The following is a 26,094-nucleotide window of genomic DNA, read 5'->3' as shown; positions in this document are numbered from 1 at the left end:
TTGCAGTGAGCTGAGATCCGGCCACTGCACCCCAGCCTGGGCGACAGAGCAAGACTCCGTCTCAAAAAAAAAAAAAAAAAAAAAAAAAAATTTGAAAAACTGGGCTGGGCGCGGTGCCTCATGGTTGTAATCTCAGCACTTTGGGGGCCAAGGCGGGCGGCTCACCTGAGGTCAGGAGTTCGTGACCAGCCTCACCAACATGGAGAAACCCTGTCTCTACTAAAAATACAAAACTAGCCGGCGTGGTGGTGCATGCCTGTAATCCCAGCTACTTGGGAGGCTGAGGCAGGGGAATCACTTGAACCCAGGAGGTGGAGGTTGCAGTAAGCCAAGATCATGCCATTGCACTCCAGCCTGAGCAACAAGAGTGAAACTCCGTCTCAAAAAACAAAAACAAAAAACAAACAAAAAACCATAAATTCACAGTGGCAATTTTAAATGGAAATACACGCCTTATTCACTATGATGCTTTCACTGCTAATTCATTCGGTGAAAAGGAATTATGCAAGGTTTAAAATGGCTTGCCTGTCCTGGTGTATCCAAAACTCTTAATTCAGAAGATTCATCTATTTCTCCAAGGGAAGAAGCTCGTGGTGGGGCTGGAGGAGGTTCAGGCTCAAGATCAAAGTCCAATTTGGTTACTGTAGAATCACTTATAGAAGATAAAGTAACTCACCAAAACAGTAATAGAAAGTCTGTATTTTAAACCACTTTAAAATTAAAGCAAACAATTTACTTTTTAAGTACACAGAACACTACTTTCAAAATACTACTTGGGGAAAAAAACAAGACTCAGTACACCTGCTATAATCAGTACGTAATTGTCCCAATAACTTTGCATAAGATGCTTAAAATCTCAGACACATACCTAGCTGGAGGTGCTAGTTCAGGGATGCGTACATCAACCACTGGCACCGTAGTAGGCACAGGAGCTTGAGGGCTGAAGGTGCCAGAATGATTTACTGTAGGAATAGCTCTTCTTACTAGCCTTCCCCAAGTGGCAATATTAATATTCATTTGAGGAGCTCTGAGAAATGTTTTGCCTGTAGATATTGAAAATAACAAAAATAGAACAAGTAATTTATGTATAACCAAAAGTCATAATTTAAAAATTCTTACTCGTCAGTTTATAATCTATGAAGAACAAACAAAATTTGTCACTTAAAAAAACTAGTTTTTTACTATTTGCTAGTAAAGGCTGGTGCAAAATAGCATAAGTAGTTTTAAAAATAAATAGGTAAGAAATTTTTTTTCTCTTTAAGTCTAGTAGTAATATGTGATTAAGGTTTTAAAAAGAAATCTTATCTTTTACAGATATAAACTATAATATTTATGAATAAATCAGTAGGATGTCTGGGTTTGCTTCAAATTTGAGAAAGTAGTGAGAGGATGGCATATGGATAAAATAAAATGAGTTGACTATTGTTGAAGCTGGATGATTGTACATTTCACTAGTCTCTTCACTTGTGGATACATTTACAATATTCCTTAATAAGAAATTAGAAATAAATGAATAAACAACAACAAAAAAAACCACAGATGGCTATTACTTTTTAAATGGTAATTAGATGTTTAAGAAAATATCAAAATGCTATGTATTTGATTGTTAGTAATTACCTTGTTGCTTTGAAAAAATTTTCTTTTGTCTTTGAAGTTTTGGTCTTCTTTCAATAACTGGGTTAAAAAAGGTAACCTGCAGTGAAGAAAATTCAAGTTGACATGAAAATAGCATTGGATTTATGGTTCATGAAATCCACTAAACTTATAAAATTTGAAAGCTTAAGAGAATCTTAGTTATAGTTTAGTCCAGCCCCTCATTTTCTAGCTGAGAAAACAGACATAGAAAGAATAATTGGTTTGTCTCAAGGTCACATACCTATTCAGTGGCATAGCTCAGCCAAAACTCAGTCATCTGTCTCTCAGCCTAACACTCTTTCCACTTCTATATTATGCTGCCTACATACGTAATTTCAATTGTAGTTATGCACATTAATAAAATACATTTATTACCTCTGCAAATAAAGTACCCTGTGGTTCCAAATAGAGACACATGCCATGCCGTTGGTTGTCTAAAAAATCTTCTAACCTCAGAAATTTTACAGCACACAGAGACCGCCAATCACGCCAATAAACTGAAATTTCCAGTTCACGTGACTAGGATAATTAAAAAAAATAATAAAGAAAACAGAAAAGACATCATTGGACACACACTTGAATAAAATATCACAAAAATATGAAATACAAATACAATGAACAAAAATTACACACACAAAGGTCACACTGTTTTAAAGAGATTTGTAATGTTTCTCAACTGTATATTACTTTATCAAACTTACACATTTTAATTCAAAGGAACAAAACTTACACTGTGACACTTTCCAGCTAAGGTATTCCTAAAGTATACTTAAAGAATACACAACTGGGAACAATCAGTACAGATGAATAACCACCAAAACTCCTTCTCTTACAGCTTCAATCTTTTGGATTTCCCTCCTCTGTTTGTCATCACATGCTATGTTACTACCCCAATGCTTGCTTGCTTCAAAGAACTCATTTGAAACCTTTTTATTTCTTTGTCTCATTGCTGAGTCAGAAAAAGTTCTGCAAATAGCATTTATTCTGTACTCACAATGTGCCACATATTGTGTTAATAAGCACTTTAAGAATATTAGGTCATTTAATTTTCAAAATACCACTGGGTAGCAAGACCCATTTTGTGTACGTAGGGCAGAAAGGGGAAATTCAGACCAAGCTTTATACAGAAAGATATTCGCTTATTATAACAATAAAACATAATTTAAAAAGCAAATTAGCAAGAATTTGAATGTTCAAAAACCAGGGACAAGTTAATTATACCAAAGCTATATGAGAGAATACACAGTAGACATTGAAAATGCTCATGTGGGGAAATATATTTAAGGTTTTAATAATCAGTGTTTAAATGTACCTGTAGAACATAGTTCCTAAGCTGGGGTCAATCCATATACTGACCACTACCTATATGTTTTAATGTATATATATTTTAATCATAAAGTACTGGACTTTTCTATTATTTCGTTTTTAGGCTTCTGTACACCATCCACATAAAGAGATAAATGTTTCTCCTTTTAAGGCTCTACAAAGCAGTAAATTACTTACTTTATATAACAAATTTCAATTTATAAACTTATGCATCTTATTATGTAAGGTCTTGGTATATACAGTAAAAAAAATCTATTGACCTTAAATTATAAATCTAGTTGATGCTAATGAACACGAAAAACACCTATAAAAAATGCAACATGAAAAGAAATGAATCAAAACACAATGGGCCAGAGGGTTTTATAGCCAAACAGGAAAACAATTAGAAAAGTACATCTATGGCAGTGAGAATGTGATCTCAGGGACTCCCACTTCATTTCTTCTCTCTGACTCATAATTAATATGGGAGAGAATTGTCATGAAAGAAGTATGAGGAGAATATAATTATTTTAAGACTAGCAAATGGCAAACAGAAGGGATGGGGTACTAAGGCTGTAATATTCTATTCAAGTTAGAAGTGTAAGTATTTTGGAAGCAGCTATTTTGGGAAATAAACTGGAAGAATCATGTCAGGATTGGTAATTTAGACTCCATTTTTTTAGACTGGAGGAAGAGAGGTCTACTTTCTCCTGCCTTCTTCCACTGTTGCAAGGAAGACTCGTTATGAATCGGGAAGATGCAAGATACACATATGCTAGAGACAGAATTAGTACTTGTTAGAAGTTCTTATTACACTTTTACACTGGCTGAAATGGTAAGATTTTGTCTTACTGTGAATAAGAGAAGATCCAATCACCTCATTTGCTATTTATTACAGACGCTCTGGTAAAATTAACATATTGACTAATTTCTCTTTCCTCTGTATCTTCATTCCATGCTTCAAACTAAAGTACATTTCAGGCTGGGCAAGGTGGCTTATGCCTGTAATCCCAGCACTTTGGGAGGCTGAGGTGGGTGAATTACTTGAGGTCAGGAGTTCGAGACTAGCCTGGCCAACATGGTGAGACCCCATTTCTACTAAAAATACAAAAGCTAGCCAGGTGTGGTGCCATGTGCCTGTGGTCCCAGCCTCTTGGGAGGCTAAGGCATGAAAATCACTTAAACCCGGGAGGCAGAGGTTGCAGTAAGTCAAGATCATGCCACTACACTCCAGCCTGGGCAACACAGCAAGACCCTGTCTCAGAAAAATTAAAATTAAAATGATCTGAGATTTAGGATAAGTCACCTCATAGACCTTAAGCTAGCTTTCCTAGAATTATACATTGAAGTTTTATGTAGAAAGTAGAAAAGTTCCTCTTCAAAGGTCATCTTGGGTTAAAAATAAAAGACACTAGGAATAATCGCTCCTTACTCTAAAGCCTCCTATCAACTATTAGTTATTACACTTTAGCCCAGTTAGTTGCTTTGGCTTACTCAGGCATGTCTGGACAGGCCCAGGGAAGTCTTAGTTCATAGCTTATGCCCCTTCCTTATTTGGAAATGTTGTTGCTTCCTTAAACCTTTCATAAGCAACTTCCTCTTCCTCTTTGTTCTCCTTTGCACTTACCTATTTAGGAAAGTTTTAGGTTATTAGCAAATCGGTAATCAGTTTAAGACTGTGAGGTCCAGCTCCAGCCAACGGATGCAGGACACAGCAGTGAGGATGACTCAAATGCATAAGGGATATATATATATATATATATGTCTGCTTTTCCTTTGTTCTGGTGTGCTCTTGCCATTGTCCCATCTGCGAGGGGCACCCTTTCTGCAGAAAGTAAAGATCGCCTTGCTGAGAGATCCTTTGTCTCCATGCTGAGTTTTCTTCACGGCACCGATTATCTGTTTCTAACATTTTACATACAAAGCTCTTCACTTTTTGTTACTTTGCACTGTTCCCAGTGAGCGTTACTTTCTTCAAAACATAAGTGGGAGAGTGGCTGTGATCTAGAGATATTTTATGTCAGTACTCCATCATTTGTGTCCAATCCCACTTTAAATCCTAACATCCAGCATGGTTTGAATAAGTAAACCAGTCACATGGTATCTGAAAAACAAGGTACCATATAGATAGACTAAAGCTTCTACATAAGATGTCACTAATGTTTATAATTTATTTTTTATTATTTTTTGTTTTTTGTTTCACTCACTGCCCAGGCTGGAGCGTAATGATGCAATCTCAGCTCACTGCAACCTCCGCCTCCCAGCTTCAAGTGATTCTCCTGCCTCAGCCTCCCAAGTAGCTGAGATTACAGGCACCCGCCACCACACACGGCTAATTTTTGTATTTTTAGTAGAGACTGGGTTTCGCCATGTAGGCTAGGCTGGTCTCAAACTCCTGACCTCAGGTGATCCACCCGCCTTGGCCTCCCAAAGTGCTGGGAATACAGGCGTGAGCCACTGTGCCTGGCCCAATGTTTAGAATTTAAAATGCAAGTGTGATTGCTGGTATGCTGGCAATTTTCTAGATGAAGCAGGTCAGTTCTATAAGGCAAGGGCGTGCTGTTAGATAATTTCAAAGTCTAGGAGCAACAATATTCTAGATGGAGTAAAACTACCACCAAAAAAAGCTGAGCAGTATGAGTTGAGATAGGTACTGTCCCAACTTTTCATTTTGTCTTATTATGAATTGAATCTAGGATCAAAAAGAAAACTGCTTGGTGTAGACCTAAGGAATCTGCGTGTCTTATCTGAAGTCTAAGATCTGAAAGTAAACAAACAAGGTAAGAGACACTGCATCAGCCTTATGTGTGGTGGAAAGCAACAAATTAAAACATGTGGTGCAATGAAAAAAGAACAGGACACATCTATCACAAAAGAATTAGCACAAAGAATGCTGAGGTTCCCAAATTGTTCGCTGAGGAGCCCTGGGGTGCCAGAGAGTATTTTCACTTTTCATAGGAAACACAGCAACATCTATGGGACACTGTGAGAACTACTAGCACAAGGTAGTTCATAGTTTCAACATTAGAATACTCCATATTTCTTCCGGTGATGTCATATCTTTGCTAAGGTGGGTTTTCAACAATAATAAAAAGCAACTTCCTATGAGGAATCATTGTGGAAGAAGAGAATAGATTGCAGTTATCCTTATGATCCCAAGGTTTGGGAAGTTACATAGTGAGAACAGGCAGACATGTCCCATTAGTTAATTTTAAGTATGTACTGATGGAATAAAAATACTATGTTTTCTCTCAGTATTTGTATTTTTCAAAAACACCTGTTTTAAGACTTAAATACTAACTAGTAAGCCCTTCTTAATACATGGAACTGTTGGGTATTTCTTTAGGTCTAGGGACACATTGCAGAAACATTACAAGGACACTGAGGACACTGAACTGAGAAAGTTTAGGAACTTTGATAGAAGTAATGGAGAGCTGGGCTCTACTACTGAAATGAAAAGGGCAAAAGAAAATGTGAACCAGGCTCCACTGCCAAAAAGAAAAGAAAGCTCAAAAAAGCTTTCTGTTGCCACTTAAAAAGAGAATAAACTCAATGCCTGGAAAATTCAAGAGCTGAAGAAAGGTGAGATTTCTGCAAACGTGTACACGAGAGATGATACTCACTGGTCTTCAGTGTGCTTCTGAGGACAACATAGGCTTTGGAAATTTATCAGTTAGCGTCCTAGCAGCATGCAGATAGCACACTGAAAGAGTTTAAGTAAATAGAGTTTTTAAAATTGGCTACTTATGGAGATGTGACAAAAGTTAAACCGACAAGGAATGAAAAGAATCTGAGGACAAGCAACAGTAGAAATCTATTATCACTCTTCGCCTGAGGGGGCAAGAGGAACTATTAATCATTGCCAGAATCTGATTTAGACTAAATTTTGAAAAAGGAACTATCCAACAGGAGTTGTGGCCATAGATGAATGCTGTTGTGAAAAGCAAGGCAAGGCAAGGAAGGAGAAAGGGAAATACACACTGCGACTTTCCTTTCCTCTTGCTCTTGCATCTCCTAACAGTGTCTCTCATTCTAAGTCATAGCCAAGTCATCTGAGTAAACTTTGTAGTCATCAGCCCACAAACAGGGTAGGACGGGGAAGGAAGGAGACTGGAATCCACTGGGGAAAAACAGAAAACCACCACCTCAAGAAACAATAACATATGTTTTCAGTTCAGCAGTCCAATGAGAGTGATTCTCCAGCTGGAACAAATGTGACAAAAAGAGGGAAACTTTGGGATCATTTGGGAGGATGAGAAATACAGAGAGAAGAGTAGGAGACAGAGATAATGGAGAATATAAGGCCATGATCTTGCCAGGAAAAGTCAGCCTGCTATAGATGTGGGTTACTGCCTCTGCTCCCTTTATAGGAAAGACACAAACAACTACGATAGAAACTACTATGCTGTATCAACTATGCACAACTGCTTCCTATGTCAATCCACATCATATAACAAGTTCCAAAAACTCCTAATTATTCCAAACCTATTGTATACTTTTCTGCCTCCATGTCTTTACATATATAGTTTCTATTTCTAATCTTATATCTTATTCTCCAACTCAAACCTATATTGTTATATAAGATTTTCCTACTATTCTTTCCCCCATACCAGTCCAAATTTTCTCTTCTCATCAAGGGCAAGTTAAACATCCATCTCTTCTACAAAGGCATCCTTTAAATCCAGCCCACATTTTTCCCCCAAGGTTTTTTAGATGCAGCTATCTTTTTATGCATCCTTATAGGAACTTATGTTTTCAAATCTGAGGACTCATGGTTGTCATCATTCTAGAAATTACTGGCTATTATTCCTTCAGACATGGCCTCTGCCCCATTCCTTCTAATCCCTACTTCTGGAACTCCACTCCACGTGTTAGTCATTCTTAGTTTATCCTTCATGTTTCTTAACCTTTCTTTCATATTTTTCATCTCTTTGTCTTTTTGTGTTGTATTCTGGGCAACTTCTTTAGCTCTTTCAGGCCACTAACTCTCTCTTCTTTAACATATGCTCTTAGTTTTCCATTTCAGAAGTTGTGTTTCCTATTTTTTACTTCTACTTGGTTCTCTTTGTTATCGGCATCAACAATTTATCAATAAAGGTCAATAATGTTTCATCTCCACCTTTCCCCCATAATTATTTGAAGCAAATTTCAGACATCTATAATTTCATTTTATTTATTTATTTTAAAACTCTGCTTAGTCTTTTTGGCTCATTACCCATCCTTTGCTCATGTTTTCAAATTCTTCTATTCTTTAAATACTATAATCATTTAAATATTTAAACACAAACTTTAAAATATTTTATATTATATATTTAATAAACCCATTATCTGCTTCTGCTTGGTCATGGTGGCTATATCCTCATATATTTTAAAATTTTGGATGCAAGCTCATGTTGGTAGAATTGTTATTCCCTAAGCTTCTGAAATACAATGTAATAGTTTTTTATTTTATCTCAAACAATTTATTTTTAACCTACCAGGCCTTAGGGTCCTTTATGCAAGGAATACCTCTGGCACTTTTGCATTCTTTTGCATTTCTTTTTAAAAATTTTTCTTAAAATTTCATTATTTTTAAAATTGTTTTCTTTTTTGTTTGCATTTATTTAAAGAATAGATATAAAGTCTCGCTGTGCTGCCCAGGCTAGTCTCAAACACCTGATCTAGTGATCTGCCCACTTCGGCCTCCCAAAGTGCTGGGTTTACAGGCATGAGCCACCACAACCGGCCCACACACAGCTTTAAATTGGTTACTTTAGTGTCTCATTCTTAAGAAAGCCATGATGGCCACACATTTGCCCAAATATACAATATGACAAACAGAGATCTTAAAAGAGATCTCAGAAGTAGTATAGACAATTCAAGAAAAAAATTTAAAACATATTCTCAGTTTTAAGAGATGATATTATCTCCATGAGAGAAAAACAGGGTGTTTTTCAAAAACTAAAGAACAAAAATGAACTTTTAAAAATTAAAAATATGACATCAAATGTAAATTTTTCAGTTGTAAAAATTTCCTAGAAAGTGGAAAAAAAGACAGAGAAACCACAGAAAAAGAAAATCACAGGATTAATCTAAGAGGTTTAATTACCAAGAGAAAACACTAAAAATGGAGATGAGAAAATTATCAAATAAGTAAGTCAAGGAAACAAATAAGCTTTCTGAAAAAAAAAAATAAGCTTTCCATTTTTTTTTTGTTTCATGGATCTGAAACAAATAAGCTTTCAAACTGAAAGTGCCAAACAATATCTACCAAAAAGAATGAAAGATACCCTAGTAAGATACACTACTGTGAAATTTCAGAATACCAGGGAAAAAAAGATAAAATCTTATAAGTTTTTAGAGATCTAGCAGATCTAACAGATCATGATCAAATGCTGAAAATCAAGGGAGACACAGAATTCTCGACTGTAATACTGAGGCTAAATAATAATTACACAACTCAAAATTAATGAAAGTAATTTCCAACCTATTAGGTTGGTGCAAAAGTTATCGTGGTTTTTGCAATAGAAAGTAATAGCAAAACCGCTATTACTTTTGCTGCAACCTAATAGAATTCTATACCCCAGGTATGATAGTAGAATATACATATTTTCAGACATATATCATCTCTAAAACTTTATTTCATTCACCCTTTTCTCAGCATGAAAATGGAGGATATGATTCACCAACACGAGGAAGTAAAGCAAGAAGATGGAGTGATCCAAGACTCAAGTGATCCAATGTAGAAGACAGTTCTCAAGATGACAGTAAAACAAAGTCTCAAGATGAAAGCTGTGTAGCAACTATTTAAATTGGAGCAGAAAGATGTAAGGCCCTAGAAAGGATGTTTCTAATGGGGAAGAAATGTGGACTAATAGATAACCAAGCATACCTGCTTATATACAGTTGTTTGAGAGTCCTTCTGGAGCTTTTGGGGATAAATAATAGGTATGCAGAAAACTAAGCAAAACAAAACAGAGGTATTTAGTGGCCCTAAGGGGAGGAAAGGTATTAAAAAGGAAATATAATCACAGTACAGAACATGGTTAATCTATGGACAATCCTTATAGTTATAATAAACACTAGATTATTGATTTAACATAATTATTTGGGAGAATGAGAATAGGAGTGTGGTGGTTTAAAAGTTAAATTCCAACCTTCTTTCATGTAGTGAGTCAAAAATTTCTGAAAATTAGAAAAAATAAATGAAAAGTCTCTTGGGTTCTTATAATCTTATTTTGTTATTATTATTATTATTTTGAGATGGAGTCTTGCTCTGTCGCCCAGGCTGGAGTGCAGCGGTGTGATCTCGGCTCACTGCAACCTCCGCCTCGGGGGTTCAAGCAGAGCCTCAGCCTCAGTCTCCGAAGTAGCTGGGATTACAGGCATCTGCCACCGCACCCAGCTAATTTTTGTATTTTTAATAGAGATAGGGTTTCACTATGTTGGTCAGGCTGGTCTTGAACTCCTGAACTCGGGTGACCCGCTCGCCTCGGCCTCCCCAAAGTGCTGGGATTACAGGCATGAGTTACTGCACACAGCTAACTTCTTAAAATCTTGTTATTTACCTCACCTTGCCCTTTCACTCCTGTCATCATACTGTCATACCAGTAACTATAATCCTTTCACAATCTCAACTGTCTGCATACTTCTCTCTGAACATTATCTCCTAACATTCTAGTTCACTCTAATACCTCAACATCCACTGATACGACAATCCCACTGTTAGTCCCAATCCATGAATCCTACCATCTTTTTACTTGTCCTAACTGCTTCGATACTCTCTTCCCTCCTTTCCCAGTGATCCGTCAACATTTTCTACAGCTCTGCTGTTAACAACACTGAAATCTATTAAAATTGTTCTAAGTTTTGTTTCTAAGGACAGGGCTCTTCTCTGTTTCTAATATTGATAAAGAACTTTTACTACTACATTAGTAAAGTTACTCTAAAGGAAAGGTGCAAAAAGTTAACAGGGCTTAGTGTAACATTTTGTCTTTTATTTCAATCTCTCATGGGAGTTTAAGCTTTTTATAACAGGAAGGCTGAGGGAATTCAGGGAAAATGAAAAATTGCATAGCTACAAGAAAATATAAAAGAGTAACCCAACAGAATAGAAAGAACACAGAGTTAGTAGTCAGTAGACTTCATTAATAATCCTGGATTAGGCCAGGCACACTCTCAAGAGTGTAACTGGATTAGGCCAGGCTCAAGAGTGTAATCCCAGCACTTTGGGAGGCTGAGGTGGGCGGATAACCTGAGGTCAGGAGTTCAAGACCAACCTGACCAACATGGAGAAACCCCATTTCTCCTAAAAATACAAAATTAGACAGGAGTGGTGCATGCCTGTAATCCCAGCTACTCGGGAGGTTGAGGCAGGAGAAGCGCTTGAACCTGGGAGGCAGAGGTAGAGATGAGCTGAGATCGCGCCATTGCACTCCAGCCTGGGCAACAAGAGCAAAACTCCATCTCAAGAACGAGGAAAAAAAAAAAAAAATCCTGGATTATACCCTAGACTAGTTATTTAGCCTGAGGGCCAAAATTTCCTTAGTTTGTAAAATGGAGCTAAATTATACCAACAATTTAAAAATGTTTTTCCTAATAGCAAAATCCAAATGATATTTTACATAAAATCCCAAAACAACAACAAAAAAGACTGTGTTGCCTCTTGAGACAATTCTGCAGAACACTGAAGCTCCACAGAACATAATTTGAATTTTTCTAGATCATTCTAGATCTAGATCATTTCCAGAACTATCCTACAAGTCTAAAAAAAACTATGAATTTTTTATCTCGAAACATTACAGACAACTTAGTTCCGGAATGCCATAGAAGACAAAGGTGACACATGAGACAAAATGCTGGAAACAAACATGTCAGTTTAAAGCAATATTTCCTATAAATTTTTTCTTCTTTTATTACTAAGACCGCTTGAAATGTTTCCATCGGTACATGTTTTTATAAACATTTTCTATAAATAGTCTATAAATATAAGGGATAAAAGATAAAAGAATAGAAAGCACATGAAAATGTAAAATATCCTATGTAAACAGAAGGAGCTATTTTAATAGGGAATGTGGTCTCTGCCAAGGAAAAGTTTATAATCAAATTAGGGGTAAGAAACAGCCTATCAAGAACCTAGAGGATCTGCTTAACATGCACAGTGTCTTCCAAGTTTTAAAAGGAGCATTACTCCAAAGTGGGAAAAATGCCTGATGCCACTGAGGTGAAAAACATTTTTAGGTGAACATTACAATGGTAGGTAAAGAACAAACAACAGTTATCACAGTCTTTTATTGTTCTAAGCTTGTAGTTTAGGTAATTTAAAACCATATTATCTATTCCAGGCACTCATCATCTTCTGCTGTTTCCTCCTCTGTGCTACTGTTATCTTTCTATCTCATTCAAATCACCAGACAGAAAAAGAGCATCCAATTAAAAGTTAAGACACTGAAGGTCTAGTACCAGTCCTGAAATTTATTGGTATGTAACTAACCTGGATCTTGGTTTCCTCAACTACAAAATAATGGCAAGATTCTGAATCACTTGTAATTTCTCTTTTCAATATAAAACTTTATTAACAATAACCTTTTCATAAGAAAAATCTCCTAGTTATTTTCCTTCCAATAACAATTCTTTAAGTTTCCTTTCTATATTACTCGATAATTACCTTAAATAGGCTCTGAAATGAAAGAAAATGACATTCAACTAGTTAGTTCTCCATTCTCAAATCCACTTTCATTATATTCAAATTCATAGCCATACTTCAAACCCTAGGCTAAAAGAAAGAATACCCCTGAATGGCTTAAATGTACCAGGCAATGCAAGGTATTTTACATACACTACCCTGGTTTTTCATTGTAACAGTTCTGTGAGTATTACATTCTTAACTCCACTTTAGAGTCGGTAAAACATTGAATGCTTTTAAAATGTTTTGGGGATTACCGTTCTAGCCACTACTTTTAAAACTGGGAAATAATTAAAATTTAATGCTTTCCCAGTTTTAAAAGTAGAGGCTTAGAATAGTAATCCCCAAAACATTTTCACAGCATACATCGTTAAGCATTGTAAATCTGCTTTCATTAACATAATTAATTTTTAGAATAACATACACCATCAACCTAAATACCAAATAATAAAAAAGTTTAGTATCTTTTACTTAGTTTTTAGATAAAATTACGATTACGTAATTTTCCTCTCACAACCCAATGAATGGATTTGAATCTAAAAGTTATCACTATGGATTTAAATCTACTGTGGACCAAGTTAACCTCTGTTGGGTTCTATGGCCACAGACTGAATTCTAGTTATTCAAATTATTCTTGAAAGACACTGAAACACATAGAAGGCTGGGTGACCAAGCCTAATAGCTCATTTCAAATATAGCTTGAGTAAGATATCCTACACATGGTGAGCCAGAACAATTGCCTTAGTTGTTAGACAGTGCATTATTAAGATCACCTATATGCTTCAATATTACACCTTACTGATCTTTCAGGTTGCTATGAATGAAACATTTTCAAATTACTACACAAATGAAAGATCTTATAGCTATCTGATATTCATCTCTATATTAAGGTAGACTTTATAACTCACTGAATAAGAAATATAAAAAACAACTTAAGTTCTATTTTTATTCTTGTTAAGAATACAACTTGTTGAAACCTTCTAAAAAATATAACTCACATTTAAAATGAATTATAATGTAATTAAAATTCAAGTAAAAATGTTAGTCCTCTTACCCTGTCTAGTTCCAGTGTAAACTTCTGGTCCCATGATTGATTGGAAATGGGCTTCCAGCTAGTTTGGCCAACCACAGTATTATCAAGCTTCAAAACAGCACAGACATCATCTGTAATTAAAATTTACAAACTAGCTTAAAAACCTTAAACCTTTATAAAAAATAGAAGTACTGCTGTTTAATTAGCAATAAAAGTCTTAAGACCCTTTGAAAATAAAGTTTTTCATAATCAATATTAAAACTTTTGAATCTAAATGGCTAGTTTTATATATACATACACTCCTACTAGACACTCCCAAATTGTTTGTGTTTGACAAAAACACAAATAGTGACTGCTATCTCTTTTGTTTACATTGGCATGTGACTGAAAGAACAGATAAATAGTTGTTTGCCACACTGTGTTTGTGTGAATATCAATCAGTTTTTCTTTCTCTATCTGATATTTACAGAGCTTGTTGCCTTAAACAATTCTTTATTTTCACATTTTTCTTAAAGCCTCTCTCTATACACAGGAAAGCACAGGCAAATTCACTTTTGTATTCTACGGTAGGTTGAACTGTCACATGCTTTTCCCCTGTTATATATCTATATGTAGTTTATGCTTATACTTCAGAATTTCTCCCCAGTGCTTTCCAAACCTCTTGCATTTTACTCTCCTCGAACGACACCCCTATCATCCCCCATCTCAGTGACTACCAGGCTATTATCTCAGTAAACACATCTGGATCAGCAGTTAGATTACCAAAATTTCAATGTTACTATTAAAGTGTCAGTAAACCATTAAAAGAATCAAGGCTGGAGATGGTGGCTCACACCTACAATCCCAGCACTTTGGGAGGCTGAGGTGGAAGGAAAGTTAGAGCTCCTGAGTTCGAGACCAGCCTCCGCAACATAGTGAGACCCTGTCTCTAAAAAAAAAAAAAAATAGCCAGGCATGGTGGCACATGTCTGTAGTCCCAGCTACTTAGGATGCTGAGGTAGGAGGATCACTTAAGCCCAGGAGGTTGAGGCTGCAGTGAGACATGATTGTACCACTGTACCTAGCCTGGGCAACAGCAAAACGCTGTCTCAAAAAATAAAGAAAAATAAAGGAATCAAGATATGATTCTACAAGAAGGACCAGTCTCACAGCTTCTGTATACCTTCAGTTTGGCATAAGAGTGATGCTCAATAGTTCATTCTTCCAAAAGAACTAATGTTATTTGTCATTCAGTTTTCTAATGTATTTTTAACAAAATAGAATTTGTTGCCTTTTTGTTTCCTGTCATCAAAGCTTTTAATATTTTAAAATTAAATCATAAAAACCATAATTTTAAAGTATTTTGTCCAACTTGAACACTTCATATTCTTCTCTATCCCCATTCAGAAATCCCTTCTATAAGCACTTTAGTTTGTTACATGATTTTTAAAAATCTGGTTACTGAACTGGACAAGTCATCGGTTTTTAGAAGATTTCGACTACTTCCGCTTTTACTTTTACTCGTTCTGCTCATGAAAGATGATCTGGTTTCACTCGGACTCCAACCAGGCAGTGCAACTGATGTTGCTTTTGACCGTCCAGGGACATTCTCTAGGATATCTTGGCAGCCCATAAGACGAACTTCCAAAGTACCTGTTAGCATACATAAATATCAAATAAGAACATCAATCCTTAATCCATGGAATCCTTAAACTAAATCTGTTATCTATTCAAAAAAAGAAAAAAATAATCTGGTAACAAAAACTCTTCTCCCAGAGTATTTGTGAGGTAGTTATCATCTTTCCTATTTTAATCAGAGAAACCATTACAAATTCCTTAGACAATTAGAAGAAATTTTATAGAAAAGAACAGCACCTCCTGGCTGTGCATGGTAGCTCTCTTGCCTATAATCCTAGCACTTCGGGAGGCCGAAGTGGGTGGACTGCCTGAATTTAGCAGTTTGAGACCAGCCTGGGCAACATGGTAAGACTCTGTCTCTACTAAAAATACAAAAAATAGCTGGATGCGGCAGTGTGCGCCTGTAGTCCCAGCTACCCGGAAGGCTGAGGCACGAGAATTGCTTGAACACAGGAGGCAGAGGTTGCAGTGAGCCGAGACTGCGCCACTGTATTCCACCAAGACTCTCTCTCCCAAAAAAAAAAAAAAAAAAAAAAGGAACAGCATCTCCCAAAAGCTGTCTGTCTGTAGGGCATAAAACAAAACAAGTTACATAAACCATGTTGGTAGAGGTATGGGAGGAGAAACATAGAGCTAAATAATATGCCATTAAAATGGTACATGAAAATTGGAAATAAGGAAGTCTCACTATGTGAAAAGGAACTACGTTTAATAGTTACGTAGTTAACACAGAAAAGAACTTTACAAGGTTTTTGTGTAACTAAATAAATTTGTGTTCTATTTGATGTAAAATGACATTATCTTTCCATTCTGTTAGTTTAATTAGCCAAAAAATTATGGGTTGTAATTAAGCATAAAATAACTTCAATTTATTAGGCAAAAAAATACTAAAGATGTTCAAAATGAAAACAAAGAACTATGCGTTAGGTCCTCTGGATATATGGCTTTGTCATTATTTGGGCTAGGCACAATATACTAGAATTTAAATAATGCTTCAGTATTAACATTTTAGATACTGTACACTAAATAACATTTTAGGAGGAGTATTTCTGGTAAAAGTTGTCCCATTAATTTAAGTAACTACTTAATTTTACTTAAAGTTTTAAATTGTTTTTAATAATACTTAAGTACTTATATATTTCTGTCCAGGTAAGTAACAAAGCTTCCCAATCCAAAATACCAAAAAAAAAAAAAAATAATAATAATAATAATAATAATTCAGACAAAATATATGATAAAAAGGGTTAAAGACACTGGACATCAGGCAATGAAGAATAGTGATCCCCGAGAGATGGGAAACAAATGAGATAAGCCCTAAGATTGCTCCAGCTTACTGTCTTAAGAATTTCTAGGACACAGCGCAGGGAGGGGGGAAACTCAGGGGAGCCAAGTTGAAGAAACAGAAATGAGAGTACAAGGAAACCAAAGCAGCTAGAGTTCACAAGGCAGAATAAAGGAAAGAGCTGTTCATAGAAAGAACTCCTGAGATGGTCAGAGGGTTTTCAAGTATTCATGAAAGTATTAATCGGGCGCGGTGGCTCACGCCTGTAATCCCAGCACTTTGGGAGGCCGAGGCGGGTGGATCATGAGGTCAGGATATCGAGACCATCCTGGCTAACATGGTGAAACCCCGTCTCTACTAAAAATACAAAAAATTAGCCGGGCGTGGTGGTGAGCGCCTGTAGTCCCAGCTACTTGGAGGCTGAGGCAGGAGAATGGCGTGAACCCGGGAGGCGGAGCTTGCAGTGAGCCGAGATTGCCCCACTGCACTCCAGCCTGGGCAACAAAGCGAGACTCCGTCTCAAAAAAAGAAAAAGTACTAATCAGCACCTGCCTATGAAGAAAACATCTGAGGCAGGGTAAAGAACCAACTGAAAAAGTTAGAAAGAACAATACTCAGGGCATAAAGGCAGGAATAGTGTTTGCCACCACCAACCAGGCTTGAAAATCTCAACTCATGAGGTACTGAAGAAAATATCCAAAAGAGTCTTGCCCCAGCAGTAGAGAATAATTACCCCTAAACTAAATGATTTCACATAACAAATCTTTAAAGCAGTACCCAAAAGGGCCATATTGTTTCCAAGTAACTGTGTCCTAGTACAAAGTTCAAGAATATTTATAGAAATACAAAAATATTCAGCATCCAACAAGGGAAAATTCACAATGTCTGCCATCTACTCAAAGATTACCAGCTGTATTTGTTTTCTATGGTTGCATTACAAATTATTACAAGCTTAGTGGCTTAACATAAATGTTAGGGTTAGAAGGCAAGGATATCAAAACAGTCAATCTACTGAAAATGTGGCACAGACACATGGAAGAAATGAAAAAGACCTAAACCAAATTTCTAGTGATTAAAAAACGGCAATATCTGAGATTAAAAAAAAAAAAATACACAGGATGGGACTGCAGGCAGATTAAACATTGCAAAAGAAAGATTATTGTTCTTGAAGACATAGTAAAGAAATGATCAAAAATAGAAGACACTAAGGAAAGACTTGGGAATAAAAAAAGAACAGAGCATATATTAACTGTGAGTTTAATTTCAAGTGGCCATATATGTGTAATTGAAATTTCTCATGAAGAGAGAGCAGAAAGAATTGGAGACACAAAATGTATTAGAAAAAAAAAAAAAAAGGCCATGAATTCTCCACATTTGATGAAAACTATAAACCCAAGAAGTATACAACAAGAAGTTCAATGAACACTAAACAAAAGAAACAGAAGCAAGCCATACTAAAGCACACCATAATCCAATTTCTCCAAACCAGTCATGAACAAAAAACACTAAAAGTAGCCAGAAAAAATCATGTTACATAAAGAGGAACAAAGATTAAGATGGCAGGAGATCTCTTATGCAAAACAATGAAAGCAAGACCATACACTTAACATATGTATAGTTTTGTATGTCAATTATTCCGCAATAAAACTGCTCTATAAACTGGATACTGATGATGGTGAAATAGGCATATACATTTACTAAAAAAAATACTTTGTATATTTAAAATGAGTGAATTCTATGGTATGTAAACTATATCTCAATAAGGCTATTAACATTGGGAGGTGGAGTGTCAATAATGTTTTGTTAGACTGTGGAAATCTTATCTTACTGTATAGCATTAACACATTAAGTAGAATATCATTTTGAGTTCAAAAAATTTGTTGTGTTTCTTGTTTTGTTGTTAAACTGGCAAATTTAGCTAATTTCCACTGCAAATGCTCAGCTGTAAAATGCATCCTGGGGAAACTGAAAACATCTGGCTACTACTTCAAACTATGGTAGCTTATTAAATATTTTAGTAATTTCAGTATATCAGAACATGACAATGCTCAACACCTGCTTTCATTTAGGAAAAAAAATCTAGAGGGAGTTCTTTATTAAACATCTAGAATTTTCTTTATGAGGTGACATAATTGCATATAAACACATTAGAAATAGTTTAAAACTACATTCATAAAGCACAATATGAAATTTTCAAAACAAGCAAATCCAAGAAGTAAATGTTGGTATTCAGAAGTAATAACTATGAATTGCATTAGAACAAGTAAATGCTTTAACATTTTTCGTTCAGCTTTCTGGAAAACTATTTTATACCTATTTCACTAATTTGGTATTTCATCGTGGTATGATTAGGCAACTTTTTAAAATTCTGTAGAAATATCCTCTTATAAAAACTAGTAAATTTCTCAAAACATGAAACCCCAAAAAAAAAAAAAATCAACTTTACCTTATTTGAAGTAGCAACAAATTTGCAAATTTCAGTAGTATAATCATGCAACCACAAAAGAAACCGGAGTATGAGATGAACCACAAATAATAGCATGCAGTAAAAACTTCAGAACAGCAAATGCTCTTACTATTCATCCATGTTCATCTTTCGTCATGTGGAGTCTTCTATTAATGTCAGTACTATTTCCCTAGTTACTTAAAATTTAGTTTATGGTCCCTTAGAAGCTTAAAGAATTTTTTTTTAAATGTCTTAAGAATTGTAAGATACTTCTTTTTTGGTTGGTGACTTATATAACTGTGAGTAAAGTTTAGTAATGGAATGATGAACAGGGGAAGAAGGAACTGAAAAGAGGGAACAGGAGACTAGAAAAGGAAAACAATTCCAGTCAGCTCCAGCTGAGTTTCTAAAATGTGACTTTATTACTTTTCTAGAAATATGGTTAATTTCCAAATATTTGACAACCATATTTTAATCAATGCATCATTCAGAAGTGCTTGAGTATCAATAATGTGTTCAGCATTGAGCCAAAAGGTGGTGAAACTTAGTAGACAATAAGTGCAGTCCTTGCCTGAAGTATAGTCCTTGCCTAATTGTCAGATACTATTTACCAAGTACTTGTTGAATGTATCAAATATCCCATGCTGGAGGCGAGGATATGATGTAGGTAGATGACAAGGTCTTTGTTCTTTACAGGTCTATATTCCAGTTTTGATTTAAAAATACAAATAAGAAGAAGATGAATACTAAGGTAAAGACATTTAAGCAGTGTAGAGGAGGCACCGGGCACAAACCAGTTTGTGACAGAAGATTCATGGTAGGAGTTACAGAGATATGACTGGAAAGATAAATAGGTATCAAATATGAAAGAATTAGATCAGAGGTTCCCAAGCTTTCTCAGTTCATGGTGCCCTAATGTTTTAAACTATTTTTTAACTGTGTCCCAAGGCCAAAAGATATTGCTAATAGTTCTGCTTATTAAACAGTTAGGTCCAAACATAGGATATGATTGCTTTCCTAACAAATTAATAGCTATTTGAAAAAAAATACATATAACTAAAAGAAAAAGCATTTTCATTCTTAAGCAAGATTACTTCCTTTTGGAAACTGTATAACTTATAAAGCTTTGGAATCAGTTTGGAAACTACCACACTGATTTCCCATTTCACACTGATTTCGCATAGCACTTCAAAAAAACCAAAATCACAGCAATCGAGGAAAACCCAGCTTCATAAATACAAGACACCACTGAAAGGAATGTAGCTCCACCTAACGCTGAAACTGTAACTACCTTGAGCTAGTAGTCTGAATGGTGACTATAGGAAGTGCAGTTAATGCTGTGCTTCCCTCAAAAACTTAAAATATCCTGATGTGGCCCTGTGAATTCACTTTGGTGTCCCAGGTTGCCTCAGATTTAAGCACTCAATTTGTGAACTGCACCTTTAGACTGATCCTAATTAGTGGCAATAGCGAAGTTTAACTGTAAATTTGTCCTTCGTGTTTTGATGTATAAGTTTGACACAGAGTAAAACTGAATAATGATACTCTTAACAACCAGAATGTGATAGTATGCTATGCAACATTGAAGAACACTTTCATAACTTCAAAATTTTTAAGGTTTGTTGATATTAATATTCATAAGAAAATTAAAGGATTCTGGAAAGTCATGTAACAAAAATATGTCATATTCACATGGCCCATAAAAAAGAAGCCTTTGTGGGTGATGTCAGAGAAAATGATGGAGTAAGAAAGTCCTCATGTGGTACAGATCAGATCACATAGCATCTAGTATTTAAGATGGACATAATTGCAGAATAAAGTATATTCCTTTAATAAATCTGGCCTTGTGAAATTGTTTTTTAAAAAGATATATGTAATGAATCCTAAAAAAAAAAGTACAAAGACAGTCTCTTCACAGAAATAGAAAAAGAAACTGACAGAAACTTTCAGAATTGAGTTTATCACAACTCTGGAAAACATTCAAAAGTTTACCACAAATAAGCAAATGTTTAATCAAAATCCAAAAAGCAAGGGACACTCCGGAGAGCTCTGTGGAGTTTTCACTTACCTTTGCCTCATCCTTCTCTTAACTCCCAACAGCTTGGGGGCAGTATTGAAGATGGCAGCCTGCTGTAAGGAGGGAGCAGAGATCTTTTTCTAAAATAATTGTGATCACCTGCTTTGACCTGTCTGAGGGCTCCTTAAAATACTAACACCAACAGCTTGCCATTATTTCACATAACTAGAAAATCTTTGGCTGGGCACAGTGGCTCACGCCTGTAATCCCAGCACTTCGGGAGGCCAAGGCGGGTGGATCACGAGGTCAGGAGATCGAGACCATCCTGGCTAACACGGTGAAACCCCATCTCTACTAAAAATACAAAAAATTAGCTGGGCATGGTGGTGGGCACTTGTAGTCCCAGCTACTCTGGAAGCTGAGGTAGGAGAATGGTGTGAACCCGGGAGGCGGAGCTTGCAGTGAGCCGAGATCGTGCCACTGCACTCCAGCCTGGACAGCAGAGCGAGACTCCGTCTCAAAAAAAAAGAAAGAAAATCTTTGAAGGCAGAGAAACAGCTAAGTGGAGAGCATCTGTCAAAAACAATGGAAGGTAAATGAAACAGTCTCTGCAAACTAAGGAAAAAAGAAGATCAGTTGGGGTTAAACAATAGAAAAGCCAAAGAACCTGGGAGCAACAGCTAGCAGAGGAAATGCTTTGGAGAATAAAAGACTTTGCAATGCTTGTACATATTATTGGGATACTAGAAGGCTATGTGCAAGGAAGAGGCATCCTCGGAAGAGATCTGAGAACACCCTAAGCTCTCACCTATGATTGACTCTCAAGCTCTGCACAAAGCAAATGCAGAGTTGTACAGTGTCTGAGTGAGCGCTCAAGCACAGGGCCCAGCTGCAAAGACTGGGCAATCTTTTCTTCTTCAGGAATTAAAGGAAATGTCTGTTGAAACACCCGATGACCACTACACAGTAAGCCAAAAAGTATCTGAGACAGGTCTCAATTTAGAAGTTTATTTTGCCAAGATTAAGGACATACATGACATAGTCTCAGTAGGTCCTGACAACACGTGCCCAAGGTGGTCGGGTTACAGCTTGGTTTTATATATTTTAGGGAGACATAAGGCATCTATCAATACATGTAAAATGTACATTAGTTGGGTCCAGAAAAGAGGGACAACTCAAAGTGGAGATTTTTCAGGTCACAGGTGGACTCAAAGATTTTCTGATTGGCAATTGATAGAAAGACTTTATCTAAAGACCTGGAATCAATACAAGGGAGTATTGCAAGAGTGTCGTTAAGATAAGGCGTTGTGGAGACCCAGGTTCTCATTTTGTAGATGAAACCTCCAGACAGCAGGCTTCAGAAAGAAGAGACTGTAAATGTTTCTTATCTACTGAAAAAGTCTGTTCTGTCAGTCTTAAGGTCTCTGTTTTGATGTTACTGCTGGTCTGCTATGCCCGAATTCCAAAGGGAGGAAGGCATAATGAGGCATGTCCAACCACCCATTCCCAGCATGACCTGAACTAATGTTTCAGGTTTACTTTAGAATGCCTTTGGCTGAGAGGAGGGGTCCATGCATTCGGTTGGGTGGCTTAGAATTTTATTTTGGTTTACAATGTATTAATGAAATAGACACCTCAGGGACAATACATGAGAAAGAAGACAGTCTCTACAAAATAGATTATAAAAGTTGCTAAGCAAACAACTACATTCAACATATAGCAGAAAAACGAAATCTTTGGGAGTAGAATCTGATTTGTGAGTAAGTATACTACGGAAAGGAAGTACTTGAATTATGAAGCAAGCACAGTAACAGAATATGGTCAGTTCACAGAAAAAAGAAATTAACAGAAACTGTCCCTGGGGAAGCCAAGATGTTGGACTTACTAAATTAAATTGCTCAAAAATCTAAAAGAAACCACGGACAAATATCTAGGGGAAACAAGAAAAGTGATGTGTCAACAAGTAAGATAACATCAATACAGAAAAAAAAAAAATTATAAAAAAGAACCAAACGGAAATTCTGGAATTGAAAAGTATAATAACAAAAATGAAAAAAATTTACTAGAGAGGTTCGATACAAGATTTGAGCAGGCAGAAGAAAAAGTCAGCCAACTTGAAGGCAGATCAATTGACCTTGTCTAGTCTTAAGAGCAGAAAGAAAAAATAATGAAGAAATAAGAGTCTAAGAGAAATACCATAAAGCACACCAATGTAGGCAAAAATCAAAATCTCAGAAGGAGAAGAAAGAACATTTGAAGAAATGATTGGAAACTTCCCAAATCTGAAGACAGACACGAACCCACTCATCAAGCTCAAAGAATCTAAGCAGAATTCAAAAACATCCACTCTAAGACACATTATAATTAAACTGTGAAAAAACAAAGAAAATCTTGAAAGCAACAAGACAAAAATAACTCATCACTTACAAGGGATCCTCAGTAACATTAACGGTTGATTTCTCATTACAAAGCATAAAGCCCTGGAGGGAGCAGGAGGACTTTTTTTGTTTGAGACGGAGTCTCACTCTGTCACCCAGGCTGGAATGCAGTGGCACGACCCGGCTCACTGCAACCTCTGCCTCCCGGGTTCAAACGATTCTCCTCCCTCAGCCTTCTGTGTAGCTGGGATTACAGGCATACGCCATCATGCCTGGCTAATTTTTGCATTCTTACTATAGATGGGGTTTCACCATGCTGGCCGGTCTAGTCTCAAACTCCTGACCTAAAGTGATCCACCCGTCTCGGCCTCCCAAAGTGCTGGGATTATAGGTGTGAGCCACTGTGCCCAGTTGGACATTTTTTTAAGTGCTGGAAAAAACCAAAATTGCCAGCCAAGAATTCTATATATATAGCAAACTATCATTCAAAAAAGAAAAAAAAATAAAAAGCTTCCTAGATAACAAAAGCTAAGGGAGGTAGACACTAGGAGACCCGCCCATAAGAAATGCTAAAAAAGCCTTTTAGATTGAAATGAAGGATGTGGGAGGAGAAGGGGGGGCAGTCAGGAAGGGGAGGGAGGGAAGGGAGGCAGGGAAGGAAGAGAAGCAGGGAGGGAGGGAGGGAGAGGAGGAAGGGAGAGAGAAAGGAAGAAAGGAAGACAAATGCAGGTAAAATCAACTACATAAGTAAATATAGAAGCCAGTATTTTTTTTTTTTGAGATGGAGTCTTGCTCTGCCACCCAGGCTGGAGTGCAGTGGCGCGATTTTGACTTACTGCAAGCTCCGTCTCCCGGGTTCACGCCATTCTCCTGCCTCAGCCTCCAGAATAGCTAGGACTACAGGCGCCCGCCACCACGCCTGGCTAATTTTTTTTTTTTTTGTATTTTTAGTAGAGACGGGGTTTCAACGTGTTAGCCAGGATGGTCTCGATCTCCTGACCTCATGATCCGCCCGCCTCGGCCTCCCAAAGTGCTGGGATTACAGACATGAGCCACCGCGCCCGGCCAGAAGCCAGTATTTCTATATTTTAAGTAACTCTTCTTTTGTTTCCTTTATGATTTAAAAGACTAATGCATAAAACAATATTTATAGCCTATGTTAATGGGTATATGGTGCATAAAGACAGTTTGTGACAATATAACAAGGACACAGTGAAGGAGTTTTGTAGGCTACTAAAGATAAGATTATAATAAATTTAGGACATTAGTTACAATCACTGGGGTAATCACTAAGAAAATAATAAACCTGCACACAGATGTTTATAACAGCTTTATACATAACTGCCAAAACCTAGAAGCAACCAAGAAGTCCTTCAGTAAATGAATGAATAAATAAATTATGGTACATACACACAATAGAGTATTATTCAGCACAAAACCAAAAATGAGCTATTAAACCATGGAAAGACATGGAGGAAACTTAAATGTGTATTACTAAGTGAAAGAAACCAATGTGAAAAGGCTACATACTGTAAGATTCCAACTATATGACCATTCTGGAAAAGGCAAAAACTACGGAGGCAGTAAGGTGAGTGGTTGTGAGGAGTTCAAGATTTAGTGAAAGACCAGGCATAGTAGCTCATGCCTGTAATCCCAGCACTTTGGGAGGCCAAGGCGGACAGATCACTTGAGCCCAGGAGTTGAAGACCAGGCTGGGCAACATACAGAAACCCCGTCTCTACAAAAAAAATAAACTGAGTGTGGTGGTGTGCACCTGTACTCCCAGCTACTAGGGAGGCTGAGGTAGGAGAAAAAAATATATATATATTTATCTCAGAAAAGGGAGCAAGAAGAGAATAAGAAAAGTAGAGTAGAAGCTGGGCATAGTGGCTCATGCCTGTAATCCCAACACTTTGGGAGTCTGAGGTGGGAAGATTGCTTGAGGTTGGGAGTTTGAGACTAGCCTGAGCAACATGGTGAGACCCCACTCCTAGCAAAAAAATTAAAAATTAGCTAGGTGTGGTGGCACATTCCTGTACGCCTAGCTACTCAGGAGGTTGAGGCAGGAGGACTGCTTGAGCCCAGATGTTTGAGGTTACAGTGAGCTATCATCACACCACTGTACTCCAGCCTTGGCAACAGACAGAGATCCTGTCTCAAAAATAAATAAATAAAAATGGAGTAGAAAAATTCAATTAAAACCAAAAGAAGGTAGTAATAGAACTCAGAGAAAAAAAGATAAACACTTGCAAAAAACAAAAACAAAAACAAAAAAACCTGCAAAATGCCAGAAGCCCTTTTGTTGTTTAATAATTTGGCTGGTTTCCATCCCATTACTGGGGATATACCCAAAGGATTATAAATTATGCTGCTATAAAGACACATGCACACGTATGTTTATTGCAGCACTATTCACAATAGCAAAGACTTGGAATCAACCCAAATGCCCATCAGTGACAGATTGGATTAAGAAAATGTGGCACATATACACCATGGAATACTATGCAGCCATAAAAAAGGATGAGTTTGCGTCCTTTGTAGGGACATGGATGCAGCTGGAAACCATCATTCTTAGCAAACTATCACAAGAACAGAAAACCAAACACCGCATGTTCTCACTCATAGGTGGGAACTGAACAATGAGATCACTTGGACTCAGGAAGGGGAACATCACACACCGGGGCCTATCATGGGGAGGGGGGAGGGGGGAGGGATTG

At 36.7% G+C, this 26,094-nt stretch overlaps 1 protein-coding gene across 4 annotated transcripts in view; it reads right to left on the bottom strand.

The window, feature by feature from the left end:
- Positions 1–26,094, bottom strand: part of PKN2 (protein kinase N2) — a 168,156-nt gene that overhangs the window by 29,809 nt on the left and 112,253 nt on the right. For 2 of the 4 annotated variants that reach the window (XM_025400723.1, XM_025400747.1), the window contains 6 exons: positions 15,084–15,269; positions 13,659–13,768; positions 2,011–2,154; positions 1,618–1,693; positions 869–1,043; positions 526–652 (listed from right to left, as the gene is read on the bottom strand). In XM_025400723.1, the coding sequence (XP_025256508.1) occupies positions 526–652; positions 869–1,043; positions 1,618–1,693; positions 2,011–2,154; positions 13,659–13,768; positions 15,084–15,269 (818 nt within the window). The remainder of the gene's footprint in view (positions 1–525; positions 653–868; positions 1,044–1,617; positions 1,694–2,010; positions 2,155–13,658; positions 13,769–15,083; positions 15,270–26,094) is intronic. The other 2 variants (XM_025400733.1, XM_025400738.1) reach the window with 2 other exon arrangements.

This window comes from Theropithecus gelada, chromosome 1 (assembly GCF_003255815.1).
Source record: "Theropithecus gelada isolate Dixy chromosome 1, Tgel_1.0, whole genome shotgun sequence".
Taxonomy (NCBI): domain Eukaryota; kingdom Metazoa; phylum Chordata; class Mammalia; order Primates; family Cercopithecidae; genus Theropithecus; species Theropithecus gelada.
Note: the sequence above shows the minus strand (reverse complement) of the source record. Positions and strands in the feature narration are given on the sequence as shown.